At 43.2% G+C, this 25,037-nt stretch overlaps 1 protein-coding gene across 1 annotated transcript in view; it reads right to left on the bottom strand.

Annotated features, from left to right (window-relative positions):
• The window catches only part of TUT7 (terminal uridylyl transferase 7), a 37,163-nt gene extending 34,197 nt beyond the window's left edge, over nucleotides 1-2,966 (bottom strand). The window contains exons 1-2 of the mRNA XM_071731710.1: nucleotides 2,826-2,966; nucleotides 323-849 (exon numbers count right to left, since the gene is read on the bottom strand). Coding sequence (XP_071587811.1) covers nucleotides 323-818 — 496 coding nt within the window. The 5' untranslated portion in view covers nucleotides 819-849; nucleotides 2,826-2,966. The remainder of the gene's footprint in view (nucleotides 1-322; nucleotides 850-2,825) is intronic.
• Nucleotides 2,967-25,037: the final 22,071 nt, after the last annotated feature.

Below are 25,037 nucleotides of genomic sequence, written 5' to 3'. Positions count from 1 at the left end.
TAACTGAAACATCCCTTATGAGCCTTGGCAGACTCAATCAAATGGTACATGAAAAACTGCAAACAGGGACATGACACAGATACTAGAATCTACTTAGTCCTACCACTTATAAACTAACTCACAAAGACAACACAATCTATAAAACAAGTTTTGTACCATTCACTGTAACAATTTGTTCACAGTTCAGCAGTATAGCTTTTAGCAGTATAGTTTGCAAAGTGATTTTTTGCTTTAGCAGTGAATCTGGAAATTTTACTCTTCAGTAACACAAGCAGAAAGTTGGTTTACTGAATAGCTATGTAAAAACAAACATGTTGATTACCAGAGCTTCCTTTATGCATGTCTGGCACATCTTCACTCATTAAGTCTTCGTGCAGTTGTCGTCTTACATTTCTGTTTCCAGCACCTTCAACCTCTTGAAAAGAGTCCTTTCTTGTCCTGCTATGAACAGGATTCCAGGCAACAGACCTATACTCCCTCCAGCTGTCAGAAGCACCACGGTGGTCATCAGATACCCACTTCTTCATTTGGTCTCTCTGGGTATCATTTAACTTTGATCCTTGACTGTAAATTGTGATTTTAAGTGAATTCGGGCTAGTCAAAACACTACGTGGCCCTCGTCTGGGACTACTTCCATAATGACTCTCTGTTCCCTTTTTCTTTTGCAGGTTGGTATCAATTATATTGCTATGGCCATTTCCGTAGTCATCCATTACCCTGTAGTCATTCTGTAAGGAGCTTCCTTTTATTTCTTCATGATGTAAAATGTCCTGTTCTTCGTTTTGTTTGGCAAAGCAAGGTTTTGCAGCATCTCCCATGGCTTTTGCTGTTCAATTTACCAATCCCCACCTAGAAATTAAAAAAATCAAAATCTGTATTTTAAATTAATCGAGCAATGAGCACTGGTTATTATTTGTTACGGAAATCTCAACAACCCTGGCTCTATAATACCATCAAGACAAACAAGTCTTGGTGGAAGGCAAAATTTGCTCCAAACAAATGCATTCCAAAATTCAGCTAATTTTCTCCTCTTAAAAAGTCTAACACCTGTGGGTAGTTCACCAAATGCACAGTAAGCCTATTGTAGGTCTAGACACCTTTGTGGGCTTTTAAGAGCCCACAACAAAGCCTCAGCTCAGTACAGAAAAGTTTTGACAGAAAGACTGAAGAAACTTTGTAGCATGTAGAACACTTAGGAGGCAATAACAAGGATGGCCCCAAAGCCACTCTCTATCATCTGAATATTCCCCCTTTTCAATAGCAGATGCTGTTCATATTAGTAAAGAAGAAAACTGATCAAAGGAGAGACAGATATACAATTTGAGTAGCAATCAATATGTGAGCAAATTTGATACAATGATTGCAAAACAATGTTGCACTGCCGAGTGCACACTTTATCTAAACCAGCATTTTGAGGTCTCACACTGGGTATTAAGCACTTGTATCTCGTATTATTCTAGTGTTCTCTAAAACATCTGGGCTACTAATTTGCTCTCCCCCCTCCCCACCTGGTGACATCCATGTTCTTATTGTAAAACATTTCCAGAGAGCTGCAACTCAAATATCAGCATAAACCTGTGTGGATTGTGAAAGGAGGAGTTACCTGGAAGAAACTGGCTAAACATTCGTAGGCAGCAGCCATGACATTGTCACTGAATACTCTAGGATTTAAACACGACCACATACAACCAAACGAATGAAGTTTTGTCTTTCAAAAGATATGCATGTGCTAAAGGATACACAGAAGGCTGCAGGCCATTTACAAGAACCTAAACAGCAGGAAATGCCCTTCCGTTACCTTTAATATGGGAATAAGTTACCTGGTTTTCTTAATTCTTTTTTTTCCTTAAGTTCCGCAAGTCCCAAAGGCACCCCTAGGCATCTCAATGTCTGCTTTCTATAGATGCGATGCTTTTAATTTTTATCCTCCTCTTAAGCTTAAGTGGTCTTTTGCTCTTCCATGAGTGACAAAACAAGCTGGATTCCTTTCCTTAAGAACTGAATTCACAGCTAATGTACAACCGTGGAGGTGGAGCTATTCTAGATAAGAGCTCAAAGAAAAGTTTCAAGCGCACAAAGTGAACTTGCTTTCTGTTTTAGAAAAGGCAACTACCGTCAAATCTGAACTTCAGAGTGACCTAAAACCAGCTGGTTTGGAGTCATCCCCAGAAGCAACGCCCACACCCAGGGGCCAGGGTGTGTGCTCACACACTCCCCGCACTGGAAAGCAGCGCGGTGTGCGAGTTTACACTCGCCTCTGGCCCCCACAGGGTGCCGGCCTGGCAGGGGGGTGCCTTGGGGGTTAGCAGCAACGCAGCTGGGGGACGACGCGGTTCCCTGCGGGGCCAGAAGAGGCAGGCAGCACCAGCCAGGTTGCCAATGGGACCCAGGTGGTGGTGTTACCACACTGGCCCCCGTCGCCACCAGGCAGGTAACAGGCTACGTGGGCCGGAGCTCCCTTGCTCCCTCGCAAGAGCTCCCGGACCTCTCCTTCCAGCCGTCCCACCGGCAGGATAAGGGCCCCAGCTCCATCTTGCCTCATCTCGAACAACCCAGAGCCCGGGGAACGGCCTGGTCGAGGAGAGGGGAGAGCCAGGCGGTGGGTGTAGAGTACCGGCGGGGATCGCGGCGCAGAAGCCCCCCTGCCCCGCCACCTCAGCCGGATAGCCCGCGGGCGGAGAGGCGGCAGGGCCGCGGCCCAGGCCCGGACCCGGGAAGGAGGTGAAGGGGCTGGCGAGAAGGAGACGAGCACCGGGAACACCTCCCGCTGTCGGAGGAGACCTTGCTCTGCCAGCAGCCACCACCCGCTAGAGAAGGGCACTCACCGTCCACCGACGGCCCACCTCCTACCGCCGCCCCGCCATTGTGCGGCGGCGGAAACAGCACCGGTCCCTCGGCGGACTATCCACACCGGTCTTCCGGCAGCCCGGCCCCGGCCCCGCCCCATACCTCCCGCCGGGGCGCGGCCACGGCCGGTGGGGCGGGGGCGTTAAAGTCGGAGGCGGGGGGGGGGGCGGGGCGGGGCGGGGCGGTACGGCCTGAGAGGGGGGCAGGGGGCGGGGTGGTGCCGAGGTGCTGGCCTCGCAACTGTAGCCGAAACTCCCCGCCGGTCCGGCACGGTTCCGCGGCAGCGGTGTCCGGTGCGTGTGGCCAGGCAGGCAGCTGGTAGCGAAGGCGTCACGTCACGGCCAGCCCTGCCATCCGCGACCCACGAGTGTCAGTGAAGAGTTCTTCCCCGCAGCCGGGAGAAAGGGGCAATTGTTGTTCTGCTGAACCCGGGTGCGTTAATAGAGGGGCAGGGTGTGCACAGCGGCCATCTTCCAGGAAATGCAGTGGGGAAGGAAGGGGTTTGGCGAGCGCTATCACAAGATAAGCAGGTGCGGCCTGACAGTCCCTGAATGTAACTTTCGAGAGCAGGAGAAGCTTTCACGCTGCTGGATACTAAACTCGGCCGCATCGTTTCTCATCAGACGAACCACTCCAGCCAAAGCAGCAAATGGCTAGAGCAAATTACTCAGGAGAAACAGAAACACAAATTGCAGGAAGTGGGAAAAGCCGGAACAGGTGGGGGTGAGGACAAGTACCAGCTTTCCTGTATAACCGAGACTTTTATTTCCCTTATTATTAAATTAGCTATCTCAGTAAATTAAGTCACCTGTGTATTTTGAAAATACGGCTTGCACTTGTAGAGCCATTGCCTCTTAAAGCTTCCTCTTGTTTCTTCGTGTCCTCTACATTACCAGGTTATGACCTAGTTTAGGAGAGTCTCTTCCTACTGCTCTTGCATGTCTGTTTATGGAAAAGAATTTCCCTCAACCCGCATTTTAAGGTGGTCCTCATGAGAATTCATGTTCCCATTCTAATCCAGACTTCCTTAGCAAAAGGTGTACGAGGTTACAGATTTTGAAAGGAAGTAAACCCCAGGGACTTCTGAAAAGCACTTTATGTTTCAAAAACAGACCATTATAGTTTTAAAGCCTGGTGCTTTGCGTCAGCACTTGGAAGTTACTCTTGTCTTCCCTTTCATGACTCCTTCAAAAGAAGAAAAGTTTCCTAGCAAGATACGTTCTAAAGAAGAACTGGCATGGGACGATAACTTAAACCATTGATATGAGTGGATGTGGCTGGGGTGCCAAAAGCAGAAAGTCTTGTTTTGACACCTTTTTACATCCTATGGCTACAGGATCAGGACTTCTCATGTCATGTTTACTGTGGTGGGTCAAACAATGTTTGGTCTTACAGAAGCTCTTCACAAATGCATCTATGCAAGACTATCTATAAAGTTCTATCATTTAAATGGAACGGTAATTCCTGGTGTTTTTATGAAGCTCGCAGATTCTGCTTTAGATTTGAGCTAGACAGATAATTGTACACTTAAATACTACAATTTTCTATGATTAGACTAATATACGAGGAAGTGAGCAAAAAGGCTTGTCTAAAAATGCATGGTATTTGGAAGAAGACCCAATTTTTTTTTTTTCCTAAACAGGTAGCATGAAGGCACAATCAAACAACTTTTGTGAGAAAAAATAAACTTTAGCATACTGAATACAAGTATACTGAATTGGAAATGTTGTTTAACCCCTGCTGGCAGGTAAACACCACACAGCCACTTGCCCACTCCTCCCCTTCACCCACACTGGTATAGGGAGGAGCACAGATGAAAAAAGATAAGAAAAATGGATAGGACTGAATTATGACAGAAGAAGAAGATGATGATGATGATAATAATAGAATATAGAAACCAAGTGAGGCACAGCACAGTGATGCTTACCACGTGCTGACTGATCATAGTTCCCGAGCTGCAGTACCCCCGGGCCAACTCCTCCCAGTTTATATACTGAGCATGACATCATCTGGCATGGACTGTCCCTTTTGTTCATTTGGGTCAGCTGTCCTGGCAGTGCCCTCTCCCAGCTTCTTGCTGGCCTTGCATGAGAAAATGAAAAGTTCTTGACTAGTGTAAAAAGTACTTAGCAACAAGTAAAACATTGGCATATTATCAACATTATTCTCACACTAAATCCAAAATACAGCACAGTACAAGCTACTGGGAAGAAACTTAACTCCTTCCTACCTAGCCAAAACTAGGGAAAATGGGAAAGACAACTATCAGTTTTTACTAAATTCACCTGGCATAACAGAAAACAAGAGAGAAAAATTGGAAAATATTAGAAAAACTGTCACACCTGACAAGGTGGGGTACGGCGTAGTCACGTCTCAAAGTGAGCACGGCTCTCCAGATGTGGGGGCCAAATAAACTATCACGTCCCAGAGAGTGGACACAGGTAGGGTTCCCCAGAGTGGGGGTTGAGCCAGGGAGATTTGAACTGGACCCCCTTGCTTTCTAAACTCCTTTAGAGAGGACCCCAGGTGCAGCTGGGCCCAATCCTTCTCCTCTAATTAATCTCTTTTAACAACCCATTTGGTGAGATTAACTCTGGGAATTCTCTGTGTTGTACTCAGGAGTAAGATTATTACTCAGGAGGTTTGTATAAAACACAACTTTACTTAAAAGTGAGTAGGATTATAAAGCATGTGAGAGTACGAGTAGCAGAATTAGAAATTATGGTACTTTCAAAGCAATGGATTACAATTTAGCAAAATTTAAGAAAGTTGTCAAAAGAACAGGTTACAACTGACAAAACTTAACAAAGCAACAGGGAGTAAAACTTTACAAATTTAGAAACTGTTACCCTCATGTGCCCAGATAAGTTTAGAAACAGAGACACAGAGAGAGAGAGAGAGAGGGAGAGAAATAAAGATAGAGAAGATATCATCCCACTTGGATCCAGAGATGATCTTAGTAGGAAGTTCAGTCCTTGGATGGTGGGTGCACATCCAGAGTTTTGAGTGTGCTTCTTCTATGCTGCTCATCCCAGCATTTTGGGCAGGGCTTTGGCATATCTTGCACAGCCAGGTGTTCACCTGGACCCCTCCAGAGAGGATGATAAAGCAATAACCCTTATTTCTGCACATGCACCCTCTCCAGTGGCCTTACCCAAGACACACAAGATGTCACTCTGCCTCCGCAGGGTACAGGTTTCCTGCCCCTGTCCCTTATCAAATAAGGACAGTGTCCTGCCTGTCAGGGTGGCCATCAAACACAGCACCCCTTGCAAGGACAGTGTTCTTCAGCTTATTGGGATGGCCTCTAAAGGAGGGGCTGGTCCTGTAAGAATAGGGCTCTGTTTATCAGGGTAGCTACCCAAATGAGGGTCTCTCCTTGAGAGAACTAGCCTTGAGATGGCTATCAAATGAGGCCTCCACCCAAACACAGTGTCCACTTTGTCAGGGTGGCTGTTTTGAGACAAATATTCTTTTTGGGATTCTACAACAACACCCTAAATCAAGTTAGATGAGTCAGATAGATATAAATGATAAGATTGAACTTAAGAAACAATCACGCTATTCAGCACCACAGAAAAGTATTTTATTTTTTGAAAGACTTAAATTCTGTCATTTCTGGAGCACACCTTGAATCTGTCACAGAATTTTAGCTCCTCCTTAAGCAATGTATTACATTTTCAGTTTTTGAAACTCAATTTACTTAGCTCAAATAAGTATTTGGTACATTTGTTAAATAGCTTTTTTGTTTGTGGTGCAACAAATACTTTTTTCTTTAAGAAAGCTTTCCCATGAGAAGAGAAAAAAAAAAAAAAAAAAAAAAAAAGATGGCTTCCTGTGGTTTTGTGCAATCAACCAGTCCAGTTAGGGATGAGAAACCTGCCACACTGGTGCTAATGGGTATGGGATTGCCTAGATACAGGAGTGGCAGGAAGCAGAGTTGAGTGCCTATTTTGCCTGTGGCTCAGCCATCTCCTAAAGCCTTACCTGAAATCTGCTGTCTTTGTCACCTCAGCATTTCACTGTTTCAAGACTCTCCAACTTGAAAAGCTACTAAGTAATGCTGGAAGTGTTGTTGCTTGTGTACTTCAGAAGATTGCACCACTTGTAGGTATGTCAGCAAATCTGTCAGCCAAATATTTTACAGTGAGATTTTCCCAAAGACACTGGAGCTGACCCATTTACACCTGTAAAGATCTTGTTCCATGTCATGGTTCAATGCTGGGCTGGCAATTTAATAAATGGGAGATGTTCTCTATTATTATGCCTCCCCTCTCTGACAGAGAATAAGGGAGAGAGACTGATGGGTTGGAAACTAAACTACACAGCTTTAATAGACTACACAGGCAGATGAAAAGGAAAATTAGTAGATGAATACAAATATACACAAAAGCAATACCACATTCCTCCTCCTCCCCCAAAAAAGAGCTCACATCATCATTAAGGCTTCAGGGTGGAACCTGGAAAAGTCCTAGGCTGGGCTTCTGGACTCAGTGGCAGGTGGGAGCTGGAGGCAGGAACACATGGATTTAGAAGAGCACGAGTTGGCATCACTGGCAGATGAACAGAGAGAATACTCCCAGGATGCCAACCATGGTGAAAAAAAACCTGACCCTCGTGATACATCAGATTTGTATTGATGGGATGAAATTGGTCAATTTTGATCAACTACCTGCTCCACTCCTCCCTAAAGGAGGGTTACAAGTGTGACCCCTTTCCTCCCTTTCTCTTTCTGAAGCATAAGATGTTCCTCAGAACCAAACAGTGGCTCAGACACTGACTGAGAAACTTGCTGTTAATTTCAGTGAGTCCAGCTACCTACTCACTAGCAAATGCTGCCCGCTCACTAGTGGGATGGTGTGGGAAGCAAAAAAGGGTGTAGGCATTACTACTCTTGTGTAGGCACTGCTTAGCAGTAAAAACTACATCCCTGTGTGGTAGTCACTATTTTCAGCACAAATCCAAAACCTAACCTTGTAACAGTCAAGACCAGGACATTTCCTACCCCCTATTCCATACAACTTGTGCCCTGTTCAAGTCCCACCTTACTGCAATTCATCCTCATTAACCACCCCTTTACCCTTCATGTATTTCTGGAGAGTGTCCATAAATATCCACAAATGTTCACTGAGTTCATTTGGTCTATGATTTTGGGCTTTTTCTGTTGTGGTGTTCACTCAGGATAGAAGAGTTGGTTTGTTGCATGGAGTTACTGGACACCAGAACCAGACTGGCATGGGTCACTGCTGCACTTGCATGGCTTCCAGTGAGGTTTTTTCCTCATTGGTTCAGGTGGTTTCTTCTGTAGTACTTCCTGTAACATGCAACTCAAGAAGTTAAAGGTATACATATTGCATTTTCCACCCCTGGTCCCTTTGGACTAGGCCATAAGTTTTAACATTACAGTGAATTCCTCCTCTTGCATCTAGCTTGGCTAACAGCAAGAGGTTCTTTGGCATATTGATTTCACTGACTCAGAAGCTTTCCAAACTGAGACAAAGTTTATTGATCTGAGGGTCCATTTATATACTCTTAGCACCTTCGCTGGGGCCCTCTCCAAAGAATGTCCCTCCAAGGTGAAACAGGAAAGGATCTCAACAGATCAATTCCTGTGGGAAAAGGAGAGCAGGCCAAGTTGTTTGTGTGAATTTATCTAATGTAGAATTAGAACTAGTGATCATAACCGGTACAATTCAAGACTAAACCGAGAAAAGACCAGGCAAAGCAGTCCAAACTCGTAATTTTCCACTGTTTCAGTTAGGAGCAAAACAGCTTTCCACTGTCACAGCGAAAAGCAAAACAAGGCCTAACGAAGCTAGCTTTCTGCCTGAGAAATAATTAGGAGTGTAAATCTCGCTTTAGATCAAGGCACCGCCAAGGCCAGGGAGGTGCCAGCTTGGCCCCAAAAGCATGTGAACATCTGCACAAGGAGAACATAAAGATGCCACAACCAGCAGAAAAGAGAAAAGTTATGGCTGGGGCCCGATATCCATAGAACAACATGAAGCCACCTGGAATCAAGGGAGATAGAAGTTTAACCCTAAGAGGGACATATCCCCGAGAGAACAACTCCGCCCAGACTCCACCTGGTTCCGCCCAGACTCCACCTGGTTTCGCCCAGACTCCGCCTGTTATGAATATTATAATCACCTGTCGTAATCTTATGAATATGCATGAAAGGCTATATAAATACCCTAACCCTACTCCCCCCGAGGGTGAACTCTCTGTCCAGCGTGAGCTGGGAGTTCCCCGGATCCGTGAATAAATACCTTTGCTGTTTAAAGACTCAAAACTTTGTCTCTAAACAGTTTATTCGGCCTTTTTGGGCTTCAAAGGTTTCAGGGCTCTTCCACTGTTTTTCAGTAGTTTTCCACCATCCCTTCTGGTAAACAAGGTGCTTCATTAACACATTCCTTTCTTATCACCCACACTATCTTCACAGCTTCCCACAAGGTTCTTGCTATAACACCTTCACTATATGGCAGCCACAGTAATGGCCACATACATTTAACACTTCTGTCATACAACTCACACCATGGACCATTTTCAACAAGAGTTAAATCACCTTGATGTACATATTGGACTTCCCAGCCCTTCCACATTACCCATGGAAGGCACTCAGGTCCCTGAGCAAAACCAGTCCCATGAACAGGCCTTCCCTTTCCTGAGAATGCAATAACACAGACTGTTTTTCCCAGCCAAGTTCCTCATATCTACTGTGAGGTCTTCATTTCCTTCCACAGTGCACAAAGGTTTTGACTGGGCAGGGCCAGATCAGCTGGCAGATCCTCTTGTGTTAACTAGCCAAATGACTTCTACTAAATGTGTATCCCAATCATAGAATGTCCCAGCACCCATTGCTCCCAGTGTAGTTTTTGGCAGTCAGTTGTATTATTCAGCTTTCTTAGAGGGTGGTGCATGGTGGGGTATGTGATACACCCAGTCAATGTCATTCTCCTTGGCCCAGGTGTTTATGAGGTTGTTGCAGAAATAAGTCCCGCTGACTGATTCAATTGATTCGGGGGTGTCCTGTCACCATAAAACTTGCTTTTCAAGGTCCTAGTGTTCAGGGCAAATGATATGGGTCACAGGATATGCTTCCAAATATCCAGCTAGAAATATTTCACCCCAGTGTTCCTAGCTTAGATCTACCTGAGCCATCTCAATTCTACCAGTCTGGTCTACCTGCTCATTTTTCTGATCTTCTTAGGTGGAGCAACTCTTGGGTATGTGACCATGTGCATGGTGTACTTTTACAGAGAGATTCTCCACCCAAGTGGCAATATTTTGCCATAATTCATCAGCCCTCATAGGATTAACTCTTTTCTGCCAGTTGGTCTGCTCCCATTGCTGTACCCATACCCACAGAGCACTTGCCACCATCCATGAATCAGTATAAAGTAGTGGCCATTTTTCTCATTAAGCAACATCTAAAGCCACCTGGATGACTTTCACTTCTACAAAATTATTCAATTCTCTTTGTCCTTCAGTGATTTCTGTGACTTGTTATGTAGGATGCCACACAGCAGCTTTCCACCTTCAACATTTTCCCAAAATACGACAGGATCCATGACATGTGCAAACACAGCATACTACTTTTAGTTTTCTGATAATTTGTTACTCAGAGGGAACTCTTCAGCACAAATCACCTCCTCTGGCAGCACTCCAATGTTTTGGCCCTCTGGCCACCCATGATCACTTCCAGGATTCCCAGGTGGTCAGGGTTCCCCATTCAAGCCCATTGTGTTGTAAGTGCAACCCACTTGCTTCAGGTAGCATCAGCTGCATGGTGCGCAGAGAGGACGCTCCTTTTGAACATTTTGAACAGGCTTGGCTTGCCTGCCAAGCACAGGCAACTGAAATGACAAAAGGATCTGTGCTTCTGTACCAGCTGCTTCTGAAGTGGCTCTAATTTCTTCACATGTCATTTATATTTCTTTTTCAGGTGGAGTGTAATAGGCTTCAGATCCCCTATATCTCCGGCTCTGAAACCCTAGAGGTTGACCTCCAGTCTCTCTTGGCATTTTCTGCCCAAGGCTCTAGGTTGGGCCATTATCCCTGACTGAAGTGTAAAAAACATTTTTCACAATTTGTCCTGTCCGTACTGGCCAAGTGTTAGTGCATGGACTATCTCCCATACAATTTGTTGAAAGATTTCCTGCTGCTGAGTGTGCCATTCAAATTTATTCTTCTTCCAGGTCACTCAATTAAAAGTGTTTACGATCAGATTATAACTTGGAATATACATTCTCTAAATACCCATTACACCTAAAAAAACCTTGTGTTTTGTTTTTTTCTTAATCCATTGGTGAAGGCAACTCTTATTCTATTGATCACATCCACTGGGAAATAAAAACTCCCATCTTACCAGAATCCTAAAAAACAAATCTTCAGTGCAGGTCTTTGACCTTTGCTTTATAGCAAAGTCAACTTTCAAAAGAGTCTGGATTATTATTCTTCCCTTTTCAAACACTTCCTCTGCTCTTTTGTCCTACACAATGATGCCATTGATATACTGCAAATGTTCAGGAACTTCACCTTGGTCCAGTGCAGCCTGTATCAAGACATGAAAAATGGTAGGGCTGTGTTTCCACCCCCTGAGCAGTCAGTTCAAGGTGTACTGGATACCTCTCAGTTGGAAAGCAAACTGTGGCCTGGACTGTGATGCCAGAGAGAGTGAGAAAAGTGCATTGGGGATATTAATTATCACATACTATTTAGTGGCCTTTGACTGCTGTTAATATGGAATTCTAGCATGTCTATTATGGCAGGACTCAGCAGTAGAGTGAGTTGTTCAGACCATGGTAGTCCACTGATAGCTTTCATGCCCTGTAACATTTTTGTACTGACTATATGGGACTGGTGAAGGGTCATTGAGTCTTACTTATCACTCCTTGACTCTCCAGTCACTGAATCAGCTTATGGATGGGAATCAGAGAGTCTTGACTGGTGCAATATTTTTGTTGGCACACTGTCATGCTAGCAATTGGCACCTGCTGTTCTTCGACCTGCAGCAACCCCACCGAAGAAGAATCCTCTGAGGGACCAGGCAAGCTGTTCAGCTGTTTAATTTTCTCTGTATCCGAGGAAGCTATACCAAAAGCTTGCCACTACCCTTCCTTGAAGTAACCTCTCCTCAGGTAGTGTGTGGGAACACTCAGAATAGGATGCTTTTGCCTTGTTCTCTGTTAGGCTTACCTCAGCCTCCAAAACAAATAGTTCTTGGGATCCTCCCATCATTCCAGAAAGACAGATGGATTCTGGCCTTTTATAATGGGTCTAGATGGTTGCATACAGAGGGTTGTGGTCAATGACTCCAAATCTAGATGGACACTAGTGACAAGAAGTATCCCTCAGGTACTAAGGTCCCCATACTGGGACCTGTACTGTTTAATATTTTTATCAACAGCATAGACAGTGGGATCAAGTGCACCATCAGCAAATTTACAGATGACACCAAGCTGAGTGGTTCAGCCAATAAGCTAGAGGGATGGGATGTCATCCAGAAGGACCTGGACAAACTGGACAAGTGGGCCCATGTAAACTTCATGAGTTTCAACAAGACCAAGTGCAGGGCCCTTCACCTGGGTCGGAACAATCTGCACTATCAGTAGAGTCTGGGGGATGAGGTGTTAGAAAGCAGCCCTGCAGAAAAGGACTTAAGAGATGCTGGTGAATGAAAAGCTGGACATGAGCCAACAGTTTACACTTGCAGCCCAGAAGGCCCATCACATCCTGGGCTGCATCAAAAGGAGTGTGGCCAGCAGATTAATGGAGGTGCTTCTGTCACTTTGCTCTGGTAAGATCTCACCTGGGGTACTTTATCCAGGTCTGGAGCCCTCAATACAGGAAGGACATGAACCTGATGGAGCAGGTCCAGAGAAAGGCCAAGAGAATGATCAGGGGGCTGCAACACATCTCCTACAAAGAGATGCTGAGGGAACTGGGGTTGTTCAGCTTGGAGAGGAGAAGCCTCTGGTGAGGCCTAATAGTGACAAGCTTCTAGTATCTGAAGAAGACTTATATGAAGGCTGTAGAGAGACTGTTTGCAAGGGCCTGAAGTGATAGGATGGGGGGCAGTGGCTTTAAATTAGAGAAGAATAGATTTAGATTGGATATTAGGAAAAAGCTCTTTACCATAAGGGTAGTGGAAAAATGTAACAGGTTGCCCAGGGAGGTAGTTAGGGCCTCATCCCTGGAGATATTCAAGGTGAGGCTTGACAAGGCTCTGAGCAGCCTGATTGAGTTGAGGGTGTCCTTGCTTATTGCAGGGCATTTCAACTAAATGACCTTTAGAGGTTCCTTCCAACTCAAATCGTTCTATGATTCTATGATAATTTGATGGTATTAGAGTACACTGTGCTCAGGTGTTTACTAGAGCTTTACAGTCCTGTGGTACTGATGTGCAAGGCCATTGAACCTGCATAATCCAGTAAACCTGGTTTTCCCTTTCCTCCACATGGCAAAGGCAGAGCCCCTGTATTCTGGGTTGTAGTTGCCATTATTTGATTTTTGTAACTGCAAACCAGAAGTCACTCTGAAAAGTACAATCAGTCCCTCTAGTCTGCCAGACATAGAATGGTAATTTTCCTGGATGGATGCTTTTTAACTGTTGTTTTCATTGGATTTCCTGTACCCAAACTTGTATCCTTCAGATGGGTTGACTCTCCCACTTTTTCATGTCCTCATAGTCATGCAGGAAGAACCACAGAACTGCACATGGTGTGTGCCACCAGTACACTGTTCAGTGCCTTTTCTTTTGAGCAGAAAAAGACTGACTCTTAGTAGCTGAGACATTGATTGGTGTGGGTGAAGAAGACATATTCTCAGACTGCCTGGACAATTTTCAGGTTCCTTTGTATTGGAGACACAAAACTGTATGGAGGAAGTGGGATTATCTTTGTGTTTTTTTGAGTTGTCTGGCCAACCCATCCATAGTGTGTGCCTTCAGGTCTGTTCAGTTCACTATCACCAGGGTGTTAGTGTTAAGAAGTACTAGTCTAGCTTAAAATAGAATTAATTACTCAGAGTTAATCATTTAGCATTAGGACGGGGGGTTACAGCATAATACTGTGAAATTTGGTGTACAATATGCTTATTACTTACTTAGCATGAGTAGCTGGATTTGCTGAAGCCTTAGGCCACAAGATGTGGATTTCCACTGAGATACACTTTCAGCTTGGATGGTTAAATTTCTTCCCAGTAGCTGGTACAGTGCTGTGTTTTGGATTGAGGATGAGAATAATGCTGACAACACACTGATGTTTTGCTTGTTGTCAAGTACTGTTTGTTCTAAGCCTAGGACTTTTCAGTTTCCCATGGTCTGCCAGAGAGCACGTACACCAGAAGCACAAACCAGAAGATAAGGAGAATACAACCATCAGCAGAAGCTGCAGCTGGACAAGAAAAGAACAGCCTGCCAGGAGCCAGAGAAAGAATCCAATAAGGTGTTAAGAGAGCACAGACCAGAAATCACCATTTCAACAATAGGGGTATGTGAAGAGCACAAGAGAGCCAAGTATCCTCATACCCATCATAAGGTATAATAGCCCAGGGATTTCTGTCAGGGGTCCCTCTCTGGAGGCACCCAGATTGAGCTGTTTTTTCCAGCTGTACCATCTAAATAATTTTCAAAATATGACACAAGCCTGACACTCTGTTCTGGGAAACCTGGGGTCAAGCCTGCAGGAAGAGAGTGTATTCATGAGTGAAGACTCAAAAAGGGCATCTTTGGCTCCCTGGAAGACATCTGCTGTGAGTGGACTGCAGTCCAAGCGGTTAAAGTGTTGCATGGTGTGTGAATTCTCAGGCAGCAGCTTGTGCATTTGCATTGGTGTCTGATGTCAGTGTACTTCATATGAACTTCTGTCACTGAGAGCACATGCAATGGGTTTCATCCAGGACTTTGGATACCTGATCATCATCCAGCTTTTTATAGATCACCACCATAGCGAATTCCCACAGATACTGGATAGCTCCCCCAATGGTGATCCATTTGGTTTGGAACTTTGCAAGTTCTTTGTTGAAGAACCAGTGCTTCACACTTTGACAGAATCATCTGGGGAGTGACTGGGGACTCCTGCCCTTTTTCTGATCGGTTTGTCAATGGCCTTATCTTTAGCAAGGCATCTCAGTTAGCGGGCTTCCTTACCCTCTAATTCCTGACTATTGGCTCCACTATCCCAACCTTTGTGTAATTTGCTTGCTTTGTTGACAGTTACATTTTTTTCACATACCTTATAGCTCACTTAGAAGTAGAGATTGCGTGTTTTCTCTTTCATTTATGATCTCAGTCTCTTCTTCCTCCTCTTCATGTCACTGCTCTGCTGCAGAAGAGGATGCTTCTTCTGTTTTTTTCTTCTGCTTCCTCATAGGAGAAACTTCTTCACCCAATGTTAAACAAGTTGACCTCTGCTTTCATTGCTTTCTTATGGTTATAGCATGACTTTTATCGTGTCTGGTTTAATGATAGTGTCTGTTGATGTATTTTCAGGTCCACAGACCACCTCTTCTCCCTGAAGTTGCTGTATAATACTGAGCAATATTCACTAGATGCTGGCCATGGCCCAGCACAGTGGCAAATTGTGCCTCTGTGTTTTGCCTCACTTTTTTCCTTAACATTCTACTACTTCATTGAGACTTGTGTTTGCAGACCATTTGAGGTGAGAAGTTTTCTAGATTCCTGGCCATATTCTTTCACATGCTTTGCCACCTATGGTCACAGTGCCACAGTACCCACATGATGTTTGTGAAAAACCTAAGAAATACCGACAAAAGTATTTTAATTATGGAAGAATGTTCAAGATATTGAAAAGCTATTGAAACAAGGGAGAAAATATCAGAGAAGTTGGTGAAGGTGTCATTCTGTATTTCCTCCACAAAAAACCTGTTACAGGAAGAAATATGATTGTCTCCATGAGATGTTACCCAAGGTACAGTAAGTACAGAGCCCAAATACGCGATTAAGCTCAAGGAGCAATGCTTTCTTTATCTCCCATGCAGAACATCACTGAGTGCTACAAAGCACAATAAACTGCAAAAGCCAGTACCAGTCTTCAACACGTACAGAAATCTTTAACAAGCATAGATCAGATAAGCTAATATTGAGAACAGATGAATCAAAATCATGACCTATGACTGTAAACATATATTTATACCTTCAGATATGCTCTGTTCAAATCTATTATATCAAACCCTTCTTACTCCATTTTTGATGGCAAAAAAACCTGCTGTGGTTTCATCCTGGATGGCAACTCACCACTACACAGCTGCTTGCTCACTCCTGGCTGGTGGACCTGGGGAGGAAATCAGAAGGGTAAAGGTGATAAGAACTCTGAGTAGAGACAGAAGTAGTTTTATAATGGATGCAAATGAAAACAGCTGATGCCCATACAATCCCCAAACAGTGTCCCTCCAGTAACACGAACACGATTGGTATTACTGGACATGACATCATATGATACAGCCATTCCTGCTGTTTCCCTTCCTAGCTTCTTGTGCACCTTATCCACTTGCTGGTGGGGAAGTGTGAGAAGCAAAAGTGGTTTTGACTCTGTGTGAGCACTGCTCAGCAATAACTAAAACATCCCTGTATGATCAGCATCTTTTACAGCACAAGTCCAAAACATAGTCCCATGCCAGCAACTCTGAAGAAATTTTTCTGCCCCAGCCAAAACCAGTATACACTGTCAAACTCTTGATTGAGATGTTAGAATATGGATTTATTGGTGGAGAGCAAGATAACGAAGGTGTTAAAATGCAGTGACTTAGAATACAGAGAAGGCATAATGTATAAGGCAGGCCTTATATCAATTATACCTTTACATCTATAAACCTGTTTAGGATGTGTGTGCAAATGTCATGCTGCACTTTGGCATGAACAGAGAGCAGAACAAAATCCTGCATGTTCTGGAAAACCCCAGGACACCGCTGGCACCAAAGCCCATGCATTTCAGCTTGATTTCTGTTCACTAGATGGCAGCAGATTCAAAAGGATTGCTGAAAAAAGATGGCTCAAACTGCCAATGAAAACGGGGTTTAAAGACATGCTTACGCAGTGAAATAAAGCTGCAATACTAAAATATGATAAAAAGTTAAGATAGTCCAGGTAAGGAAAAGGCAGCAAAGGGAGATGGCAGTGTAGGCTTTCAGCCTGGTCTATCAAGTAGTCTTCTGCCACAGTTTCCATACAAATCGTGCTCTTCATGCTCTCCCAAGCTGGGGTTTCTGCCATACCTCATAATATGTAAGAGCTAGTTCTCCTTGTCAATGGCATTTAATAGGATATTTTAGAATTGACATTTCACTCTGTGAAAGGCTTTAATTTTCTAAAAGACTTTCACACAAATACTTTATTTGTCCTGAAGCACAGAGGCTGTAAAAAGAGGCAAGTGAAATATATTTTGTAACTATAATGATTAACTAAAAAACCTGTGGATGACCACCTTATCTGATCTTTTATTGAGAGGGATTCGGTTACCTCAGACATACAACATACTTGTACCTGTTATAAAACTAATAACTTCAGAAATTAAGAGTCCGAGGAACAATCACACAAACTGAAAGGATAGCAATTTCTGCTGGTGTAAATGGACTTAGAAGAGAACTCTGCCCAGGGACATGGATCTGTAAACTGAATTCCATTTCTCAAATGGAATTGGGAAAGGTTTGGAAGTTGGGAAGGAATTCCTCCTTGGGAAGAAATTTCCCAAAGGTTTGTAAAGAGCATTGTCACAGAATCGCAGAATAGCTGAGTTTGGAACGAACCTTTTGACATCTTTTAGTCTTTCCACCTTTCTCATGCAGCGTCACCTGGATCAAGTCTTCTAGGACCATGTCCAGTGGGGTTTTGAGTATCTCAAAGGATGGAGAAGCATACACTTGTGCCTGGGATTATTCATCCCTAGGGGCAAGGGAGGGACTTTCTAACCTGTAAGACCATGTATACAATAAGGTTTTTGCTGGCATAAGCAGAAAGTGTGCTTTTTTCCATGGTACTATGAAGTGCTGGAAAACCTGGCTTACAGTGTGAAGGGGTAATGAAGCCTGGTTGTGACACTGTTTCACAGCAGACATTCCAGAACATGTCCTCACCCTGTAAAACAGATGTCTCCTACTCTCAGAGCAACCAGGGGATTTTGAGAAGTTTGCTGATGTTACAGAAAACATTAAGCAATAATCCTTTCCATCAACCTAATACTCAGTTGCTCAGCGATCTAAAAATGTTGTAAGTTTTTGATTATAGTGAATGGTTTTACAATCCCCACGTTTTTTACTTTCCAGGTTAAGATATTTTTCAAATATTATAATAAATTAGAAGGACAGAACATGACAACTTGTTCATTGTAAGAATTTCTTATTGTAAAAAATACACTGATAGTATTGACTTATGTAATTTGTGTATGAAGTATTACTTAGAAAAAAGAATTAATTTAAATACATCAAATGCAGCCTATATGCATGCAGGTAGATGTACATTTATATATGTGTGCATATGTGAATATGTAAACATGAAGGGTCATATACTCAGTTCATTTGAACTGATGTATTCCTGTTGACTGAAAACATATAAACACTATTCATAAAACTATATGGACCAGTGATCCTCTTACACCGAGATTTTCTTAAAATAATTTTCTTTAACAAGTAGACTATGGAACTGAGCGTTGTGCACTGCATGTAGTCAGAAGTACTGACTTTCTTCAGTTAATTTTTTCCTGCAATCAGTGGTGGTGCTTAGTACCTCTAAAATTCAGGCTGGCTATGTAAGAGCCACATGTAATCTTCAGGCATTTGAACTGAAAATGCTTGTTTATATTTTAAAATAAATTCTTGGAATGGCTGTGCTTTTGTACTATGCATTGTTGTAAGTTAGAATCTACAGGCAGATGAAGAGGAAAAAGACTTTGTAATATTGTTAATTTTTGGTGTTTTCCCATGTTTTCCTTCCAAAAAACCCACTTACGGAGCACTAACAGTCAGGCCCGCAGGACCTAAGCAGCAGGACAAGACCCAGAAAACTATTCAGCTCTGAACAGTATCTTTTGTGTCATGTAGTGGCACAGTGCAGGTGTAGCTGAATAGAACTGTGTTGGAAGTGGTCCCTATGGGCTCACGTGAGGACCTGTGCTTTGTCCTGCCCTTCATCCTGTGCCAGCAGCCTCTGCTGTGGGACAGCATGTCCTCTGTGCCCCCACAGCTGCAGTTTCTATCTCTGGTTGCTCAGAAAAAATGGGAAAGGATGAAGGATGGGCTTTCTGCTGCAAGTGTGTTGGAGGACAGACGCCAGATACCCTACCTGTACCTGAGGGGCTCATAGAGGGTTTTCAGGTGTCCAACTGGAACAAGCAGTGCCTCTTTGCTGAGGCTGTCAGATGCTGGAAAATCCCCATAATCTCCCCAGAAAAGAGTTCAGGCTGGAAAAGAGGACATAGCTGAGAAAATTCAGGAGAAAGAAAATTAATTTGTTTGGTGGTAACAAAAAGAAATAAAGAGAACTACTGAATAAGGTTACTTTTTAAATGAATTTTCCCTGGCAAGTCTATGTATTCTTAAGAAGGTAGCTGACATGAAGAAATGTGGGTTGATCTCCAGTCATCTTTAGCTACACAGTGCTGACATTTAGGGAATCGTTAACATCATTGTGCGGTGCTTTTCCAAATGTGGACACACATTCTCTGTGTGGGAAAGGTCTGCCTTCCTCCAAAAGGGAGCAGAACAACAATTATATAGAAAAACCAAATAAATTCTGCTGTGGTTTTGGTATTCCTACCAAAATATAGATCACAGAACATCCAGCGTTAGAAATATGTTGTATTATTTTTCACATGCATGAAGCTTTTTGTATTTACAGAAGTTTAAAAAGACCCTTGAGTATACGAGAAATTTAGGAAAGCATAAATATTGCTGGGATTGGGAAACTAGGAAATGGGACAGTCTTAAACCGAAAGCCTTAACACTGGATTTCTAATGTTGAGTCATTAAATAGGTGGATTAGAGGATTATTTGGAAAGAAAAATTGAGATTTTGCCTGGACATATTGATATATTTTGTTGTTTACAGTTTCCAAGAAATCATGTAGGCAGTTCAGTTACCAAAATCAGAGATGCAAGTCATTACACATAATGCTGTCAGTTTGTTTGATGTATGTACTAGTACATTTGCCCTTAGACTGTAGCATATAATTTCTGTCTTTAACAGTTCCTTCGTGACAAGCAACAGTGAGCCAGCATTACAAGCAAACTCCAGATGTTTTAAGGCTTCTCTGTTGCATAGGTGAAATTGAATTTTGCTTCCTACTGGTGGGCCCAAGGTAGCTCTTTGGGGACACAAAAGTGGTAATGGTAGAGCTGGTGCTGGGGAGAAGGATGCAGGTAGGGGAAAAAAGTTAGGAGGGGTTGTTTGGAGTTAGGAGAAAGTTGCTCAGAGGAGTCCCTGGCAGTTCAGGAAGCTGCTGTAGGGAGAAGGAGTACAAATGGCATTTCAGGAACATTTTTTGAGGAACGTGACCAAAGCTTCACAGACATATCTGTGAGACATAAGAGGCTGCTGAGATCCTTTGATGTGATGAGCACTTGGGCGGTAGGAAGGACTTTAAGTTGTTGCACTCCCTTTTAGTTGGCAAAAGTAAGCATGCTCATGGCCAGCGCAGGCAGCTAGGTGATGGTGAAGGCAGAGCTGCAGCAAACAGCCTTTTCATCTGGAGTGACTCTCCCTCATTAGCACATGCACATGTTGCTGTTCTTTGAGGTTTTAGATGTCCTGGTCTGTTTGTCCAGCTGTTGCTTCATGTCTCTTTGGTCCTTTCATACCCACTGACTATCTGCAGTGGTAGTAGGGGAAGCTGGAGAGAAGAGACGGTGCTGCTTAAGCTCCTCTGAAACACCTTACCTGCACAACCTGAGTGTACATTGCTTTCTGTTTCACCTCTTGGTGCCTGGATGGAGACAGGTACCAAAAGGAGCTTGTTGTTTTGGCAAGGACAACCTATTTTTAAAGATATTTTCTCACTCCTTCACCTTCCTCTTCTAAAAAATTGCAATGTCAAGCGCTGCCTGCTTGTCTAAATTTTTTCCTGAGGTTGTTAGCTTGTAAACAAGCTGGAGCTCAGAGAGAGTGTATAAGGTTATTTATCTTATTTCATTAACATTAGCATTTATAATATCATTAACTCCCCTCAACCAAATTTATACTGTACCAAACAAACTTTGCTTTGTAGTAATCCCAAATCTTAAGAAGAATCTATGTAGCCTCAGTAATCTATGCTTAAGAAAAAGACTGCCATAAAATCTTGAATATACAAAGATATAATGTAAAGGCCAAGTGTCAGTGGGATGGAGCCAGGCTCTTCTCAGTGATGTCCAGTGACAGAACAAGGGGTAATGGGTGCAAGCTGGAGCATAAGAGGCTCTGTGTAAATATAAAGAGAAGTTTTTTCACTGTGAGGATGACAAAGCACTGGAACAGGCTGCCCAGGGAAGTTATGGAGTCTTGTTCACAGGTAACATTCAGAACTTGCCTGGAGGTGCAGGTGTTCCTGTGTGACCTACTTTTAGGTAATCCTGCCCTAGATAGGGGGGTTGGACTCGATGATCTTTCAAGGTCCCTTCCAATCCCTGACATTGTGTGATTCTGTGATATATAAATTTTTAATGTACAAAATCTTTAGTATACATTTATTCAAAATATTGAATGTGCAATCTTGGATTATATCTGGAAGTTATGTGAAGCACAGTTGTGCCTTGATACCCAGTATGCACATTGGATTGTAATCTGCAGTCATTTCATTATGTTTATGTGATACTGTGGAATGAAGTAGGTTTCAACAGGAAAAGAATAGCGTTATTTGGCGCTGTGTATTTTCCTGGAATTTCAACAGTTGTAGTAATAATGAGAAGTGATCTTGGCCAAGCTCTCATGCAGATTACCAGCATTTTTGTCCTTCCTTTGTCTGTGCCATATCTGGCTGTGACTCTGGGAACGTGAGTGTTTCCCCGTGTGTTGCTGTGGGTATGCAAGGCTATGTTGATGGTGGCAGATTGTAACTGCAGACCACACGAGGGACCCAAAGACACGCATTGCTTTCTACTAGCCCAAAGGAACTCAAAGGATCTTTTGCTTCCAGCTTGGGTTTTCAGAAAGTAGCTTACTTTCTTACAGTTTTAGTTTTCAGGATTTTTACTATGACTCATCTACAAACTTTCTGAGGGAAAGTCTGAGAAAGGCTATTACAAAAAGGACTACTTTAGATAACAGAAGATTTTAAACAACTTTGTGATACAGTTCCATAAATGAGAAGAATACCCTATTAAAAGTAAAGTTGTTCCATAAATACAGTAAATTTGAGAACTCTGTATTATGGAGCTTTGCTGCTGCAGGAGCTCCCTGTTCCTCCAACAGGTGTGAGATCTCTGAAGTGCACACTGCATGTGCATGTGCATGTGCAGGGTACCTTTTCTGCAGCGGAGAAAAACATCTTTAATGTGGGCTGGTTTGGTCTGGAAAGAGCAGCACTAACTTCATTTGGACTGCATCAGTGGCCTCATTAGGTAGTTATGAGAAATCTCTTTCTCAGCAAAGAGATCTCAGATGCCTTCTGCTGTGGGACTGCAGCTTTTCTGTCTTTTGTTGTGGTCAGGAGTCATGAAGCAGAGTTATGTCCAGGGGGATGATGTCTGGTGCCCATACATACTATTTTAGTCAAGGTAAATAATAACTTGTTTTTCCTGTTCACATGAGTAACATCCACCATGAGGGTGAGGAGGATGGCTAGGGGATTATTTTGTTTCAGTGTCAGCTCCTTATTCCTCAACTAAAAATCTGATGCTAGAAAATGGTGCTGCAGTAGTCTGGCATCATTGACAAGGTGTCCCTGCCCATGCGGAGAGGTTGAAACTAGATGATTTTTAGGGTGTCTACGATCCAAACCATTCTATGATTCATTCTATGACACTGTGGTTCATCTGGGTAGCACTCTCAGACTGAGATCAAGCTGAGCTGCTACTTGGTGTAGCTCAGTTGGTGTAAGTGTAAACCCACATGGTGTGTACTTGAAGGAAGTAACACAGTGATATCCATGATAGGGCAGGTGAGCCTACAGAGTGATTTCCCTGGGGTCAGGGAGTGAGTCAAGAGCAGGACCAAGAGCAGTCCCTTTCTTGGCTGAGGAGGAGAGGAGGTAGTTTTCTCCACAACCTTGCTCTCTCCTTCTGTCACCCTCCATGCCATCTCTCCAGGCTGAGAGATGCTACAATGCCACATACATGCTTAAGTTATGCATCCACCATGAAGACAGTGCAGGGACTTTTCCCTGTCTTGTACTCTGGACATGCCACACTGAATTCTGCCCAACGAGAGAGGGTTGTGAGAAAGCAATTCATATTTCCACCTCTGTGCTGTGTACAGGGAATATACAGTATAAAGTGCAACGGCAGACTGACATTACAGACAGGTCCCTCCCTGCTTTTTCTGGCAGCAGCTGAACATGCACTGACAATACACCTTCCATTACTAATATTTTGAAACCTACAGCAGGAGAGTGCCTCAAACCGCAGCCTTATAACGTAATGAAGAATACACACAGCTGCAGTAACAACCACATAATTATTTAATTAGTTTTTGACAGCTTCAAATTGCACAGGCAAAGGAATGCATGAACCGCACATGGAAACCTGCCAACAAAGGTTTTACACGTACACAGATGGTTTTAGGTTTTGTGAGCACAAAGCCAGGTTGCTGTACTTTTACTGCAAAACCTAATAGCAGAGCATGCACTGCAGCAGTTATATCAGGGGAATAAAAACTACTTCTTCTCCCTTATGTCACAGTGTTGCTTTCATTGTATTTAACTTCCCATAAATGAGCCCCATGAGACCGAAGATGTGAATATTTTAACATTAATTTAAGTGATCTGCAAACTCACAGCTTCTTTGGGGTTTTGGAATAAGCAATTATAATACCACTAATTAATGTTATCTATCACTTTTTGTTTTAAAGTTCTCTTATGGATATGAATTGATTAACAGTTCTGTTAGGAAGTATTGGGATTTTTGTTTTGAAAAAAGAAAAAGAAGACTGAAGCTCAGAGAAGTGTACTAATTTGCCAGAGGCTACAGTGTGATTGAAGGACAAAAGAGATGTCAAATTAAAGATTTCCTCAGTTTTTATTTGGCTCTGTAGAGAGCTAGAGCAAGAAATTTCAATATATAAATGAAGGAAGAGTAGCTGCCTGAAACAAAATGAGCGAGGAAGGCACTAGAGTTAGCAGCAACCTGTCTTTGGAAAACAGATTATTCCAATGGGTAAGATAATAATTTAGAAGTGAAGTGAAGCCTAATGTACTGTAAATATTTGCTCTTCTGCTGCAGCAAAGCCAACACCCATCTCACAAGTCACTCCAAAGTGTTTATAATTTCCATGTGTCACAAGCTCCATGATTTTATATTAGAGGAGAAGTGATTTCTTCTGAGTGCACCTAATTAAAGCTAAGAGTTAAAATAAAACACAAATGCAAAACTTCACTCTGTGCTTTAAATTCACACAAATGTTGTCTGAGGTTGAAAACATTAGTCCCCTTTTTTTTCCCACATAATTGTAGTTTTCATATTTTCCAGCCTTTGCTTTTTATGGTTCTGGCTGAGATAGGAAATGCTGAAAGCCCACAAGAAAAGGCTATTACCACAGAGCTGTGTAAGATATTGACAACAAAAACCTAAACCATGTGGAACATATGCGGTTTCAGGTTTCACAAGAAAGTCAAAACCCAGACTCTGTTGAAGTCTGTAATACAGTTTGAATGAAACTGGGCCCATTTTCAAGCAAATCTGGTCAGATTCCTGGTTTGGAGTTGAAACCATCCAAAACTGGCATTTTTGCAAGGTCTGAGAAGAAGTCATGGGGCCTGATGCTTCAAGGGGCGCTTGCTGTGGATGGGTGGTGAATGGAGGAGATAGGAGGGCTGTGGTGCCCAGCCGGTGGAAGAGCAGCAAAGGCATCAGTTGCAGCTTTAGGGCTGTGAAAACAAGCACATAGTGGGTTAGACTCCTGCTGTGGAGTGCAAGAGAACCTGGAGGGCTCCAGGACACCCTCACAGGGCCCCTTGATACACCTTTATTTTACTTGCAAAGATCTCTCTGTGATGAAGAGCACCTGTAATAAAGCAATGCACATAGAAATCTTTGAAAAGGCTAATT

Source organism: Heliangelus exortis, chromosome Z (genome assembly GCF_036169615.1).
Source record: "Heliangelus exortis chromosome Z, bHelExo1.hap1, whole genome shotgun sequence".
Lineage (NCBI taxonomy): Eukaryota > Metazoa > Chordata > Aves > Apodiformes > Trochilidae > Heliangelus > Heliangelus exortis.
This window is presented reverse-complemented; position numbering and strand designations above follow the sequence as displayed.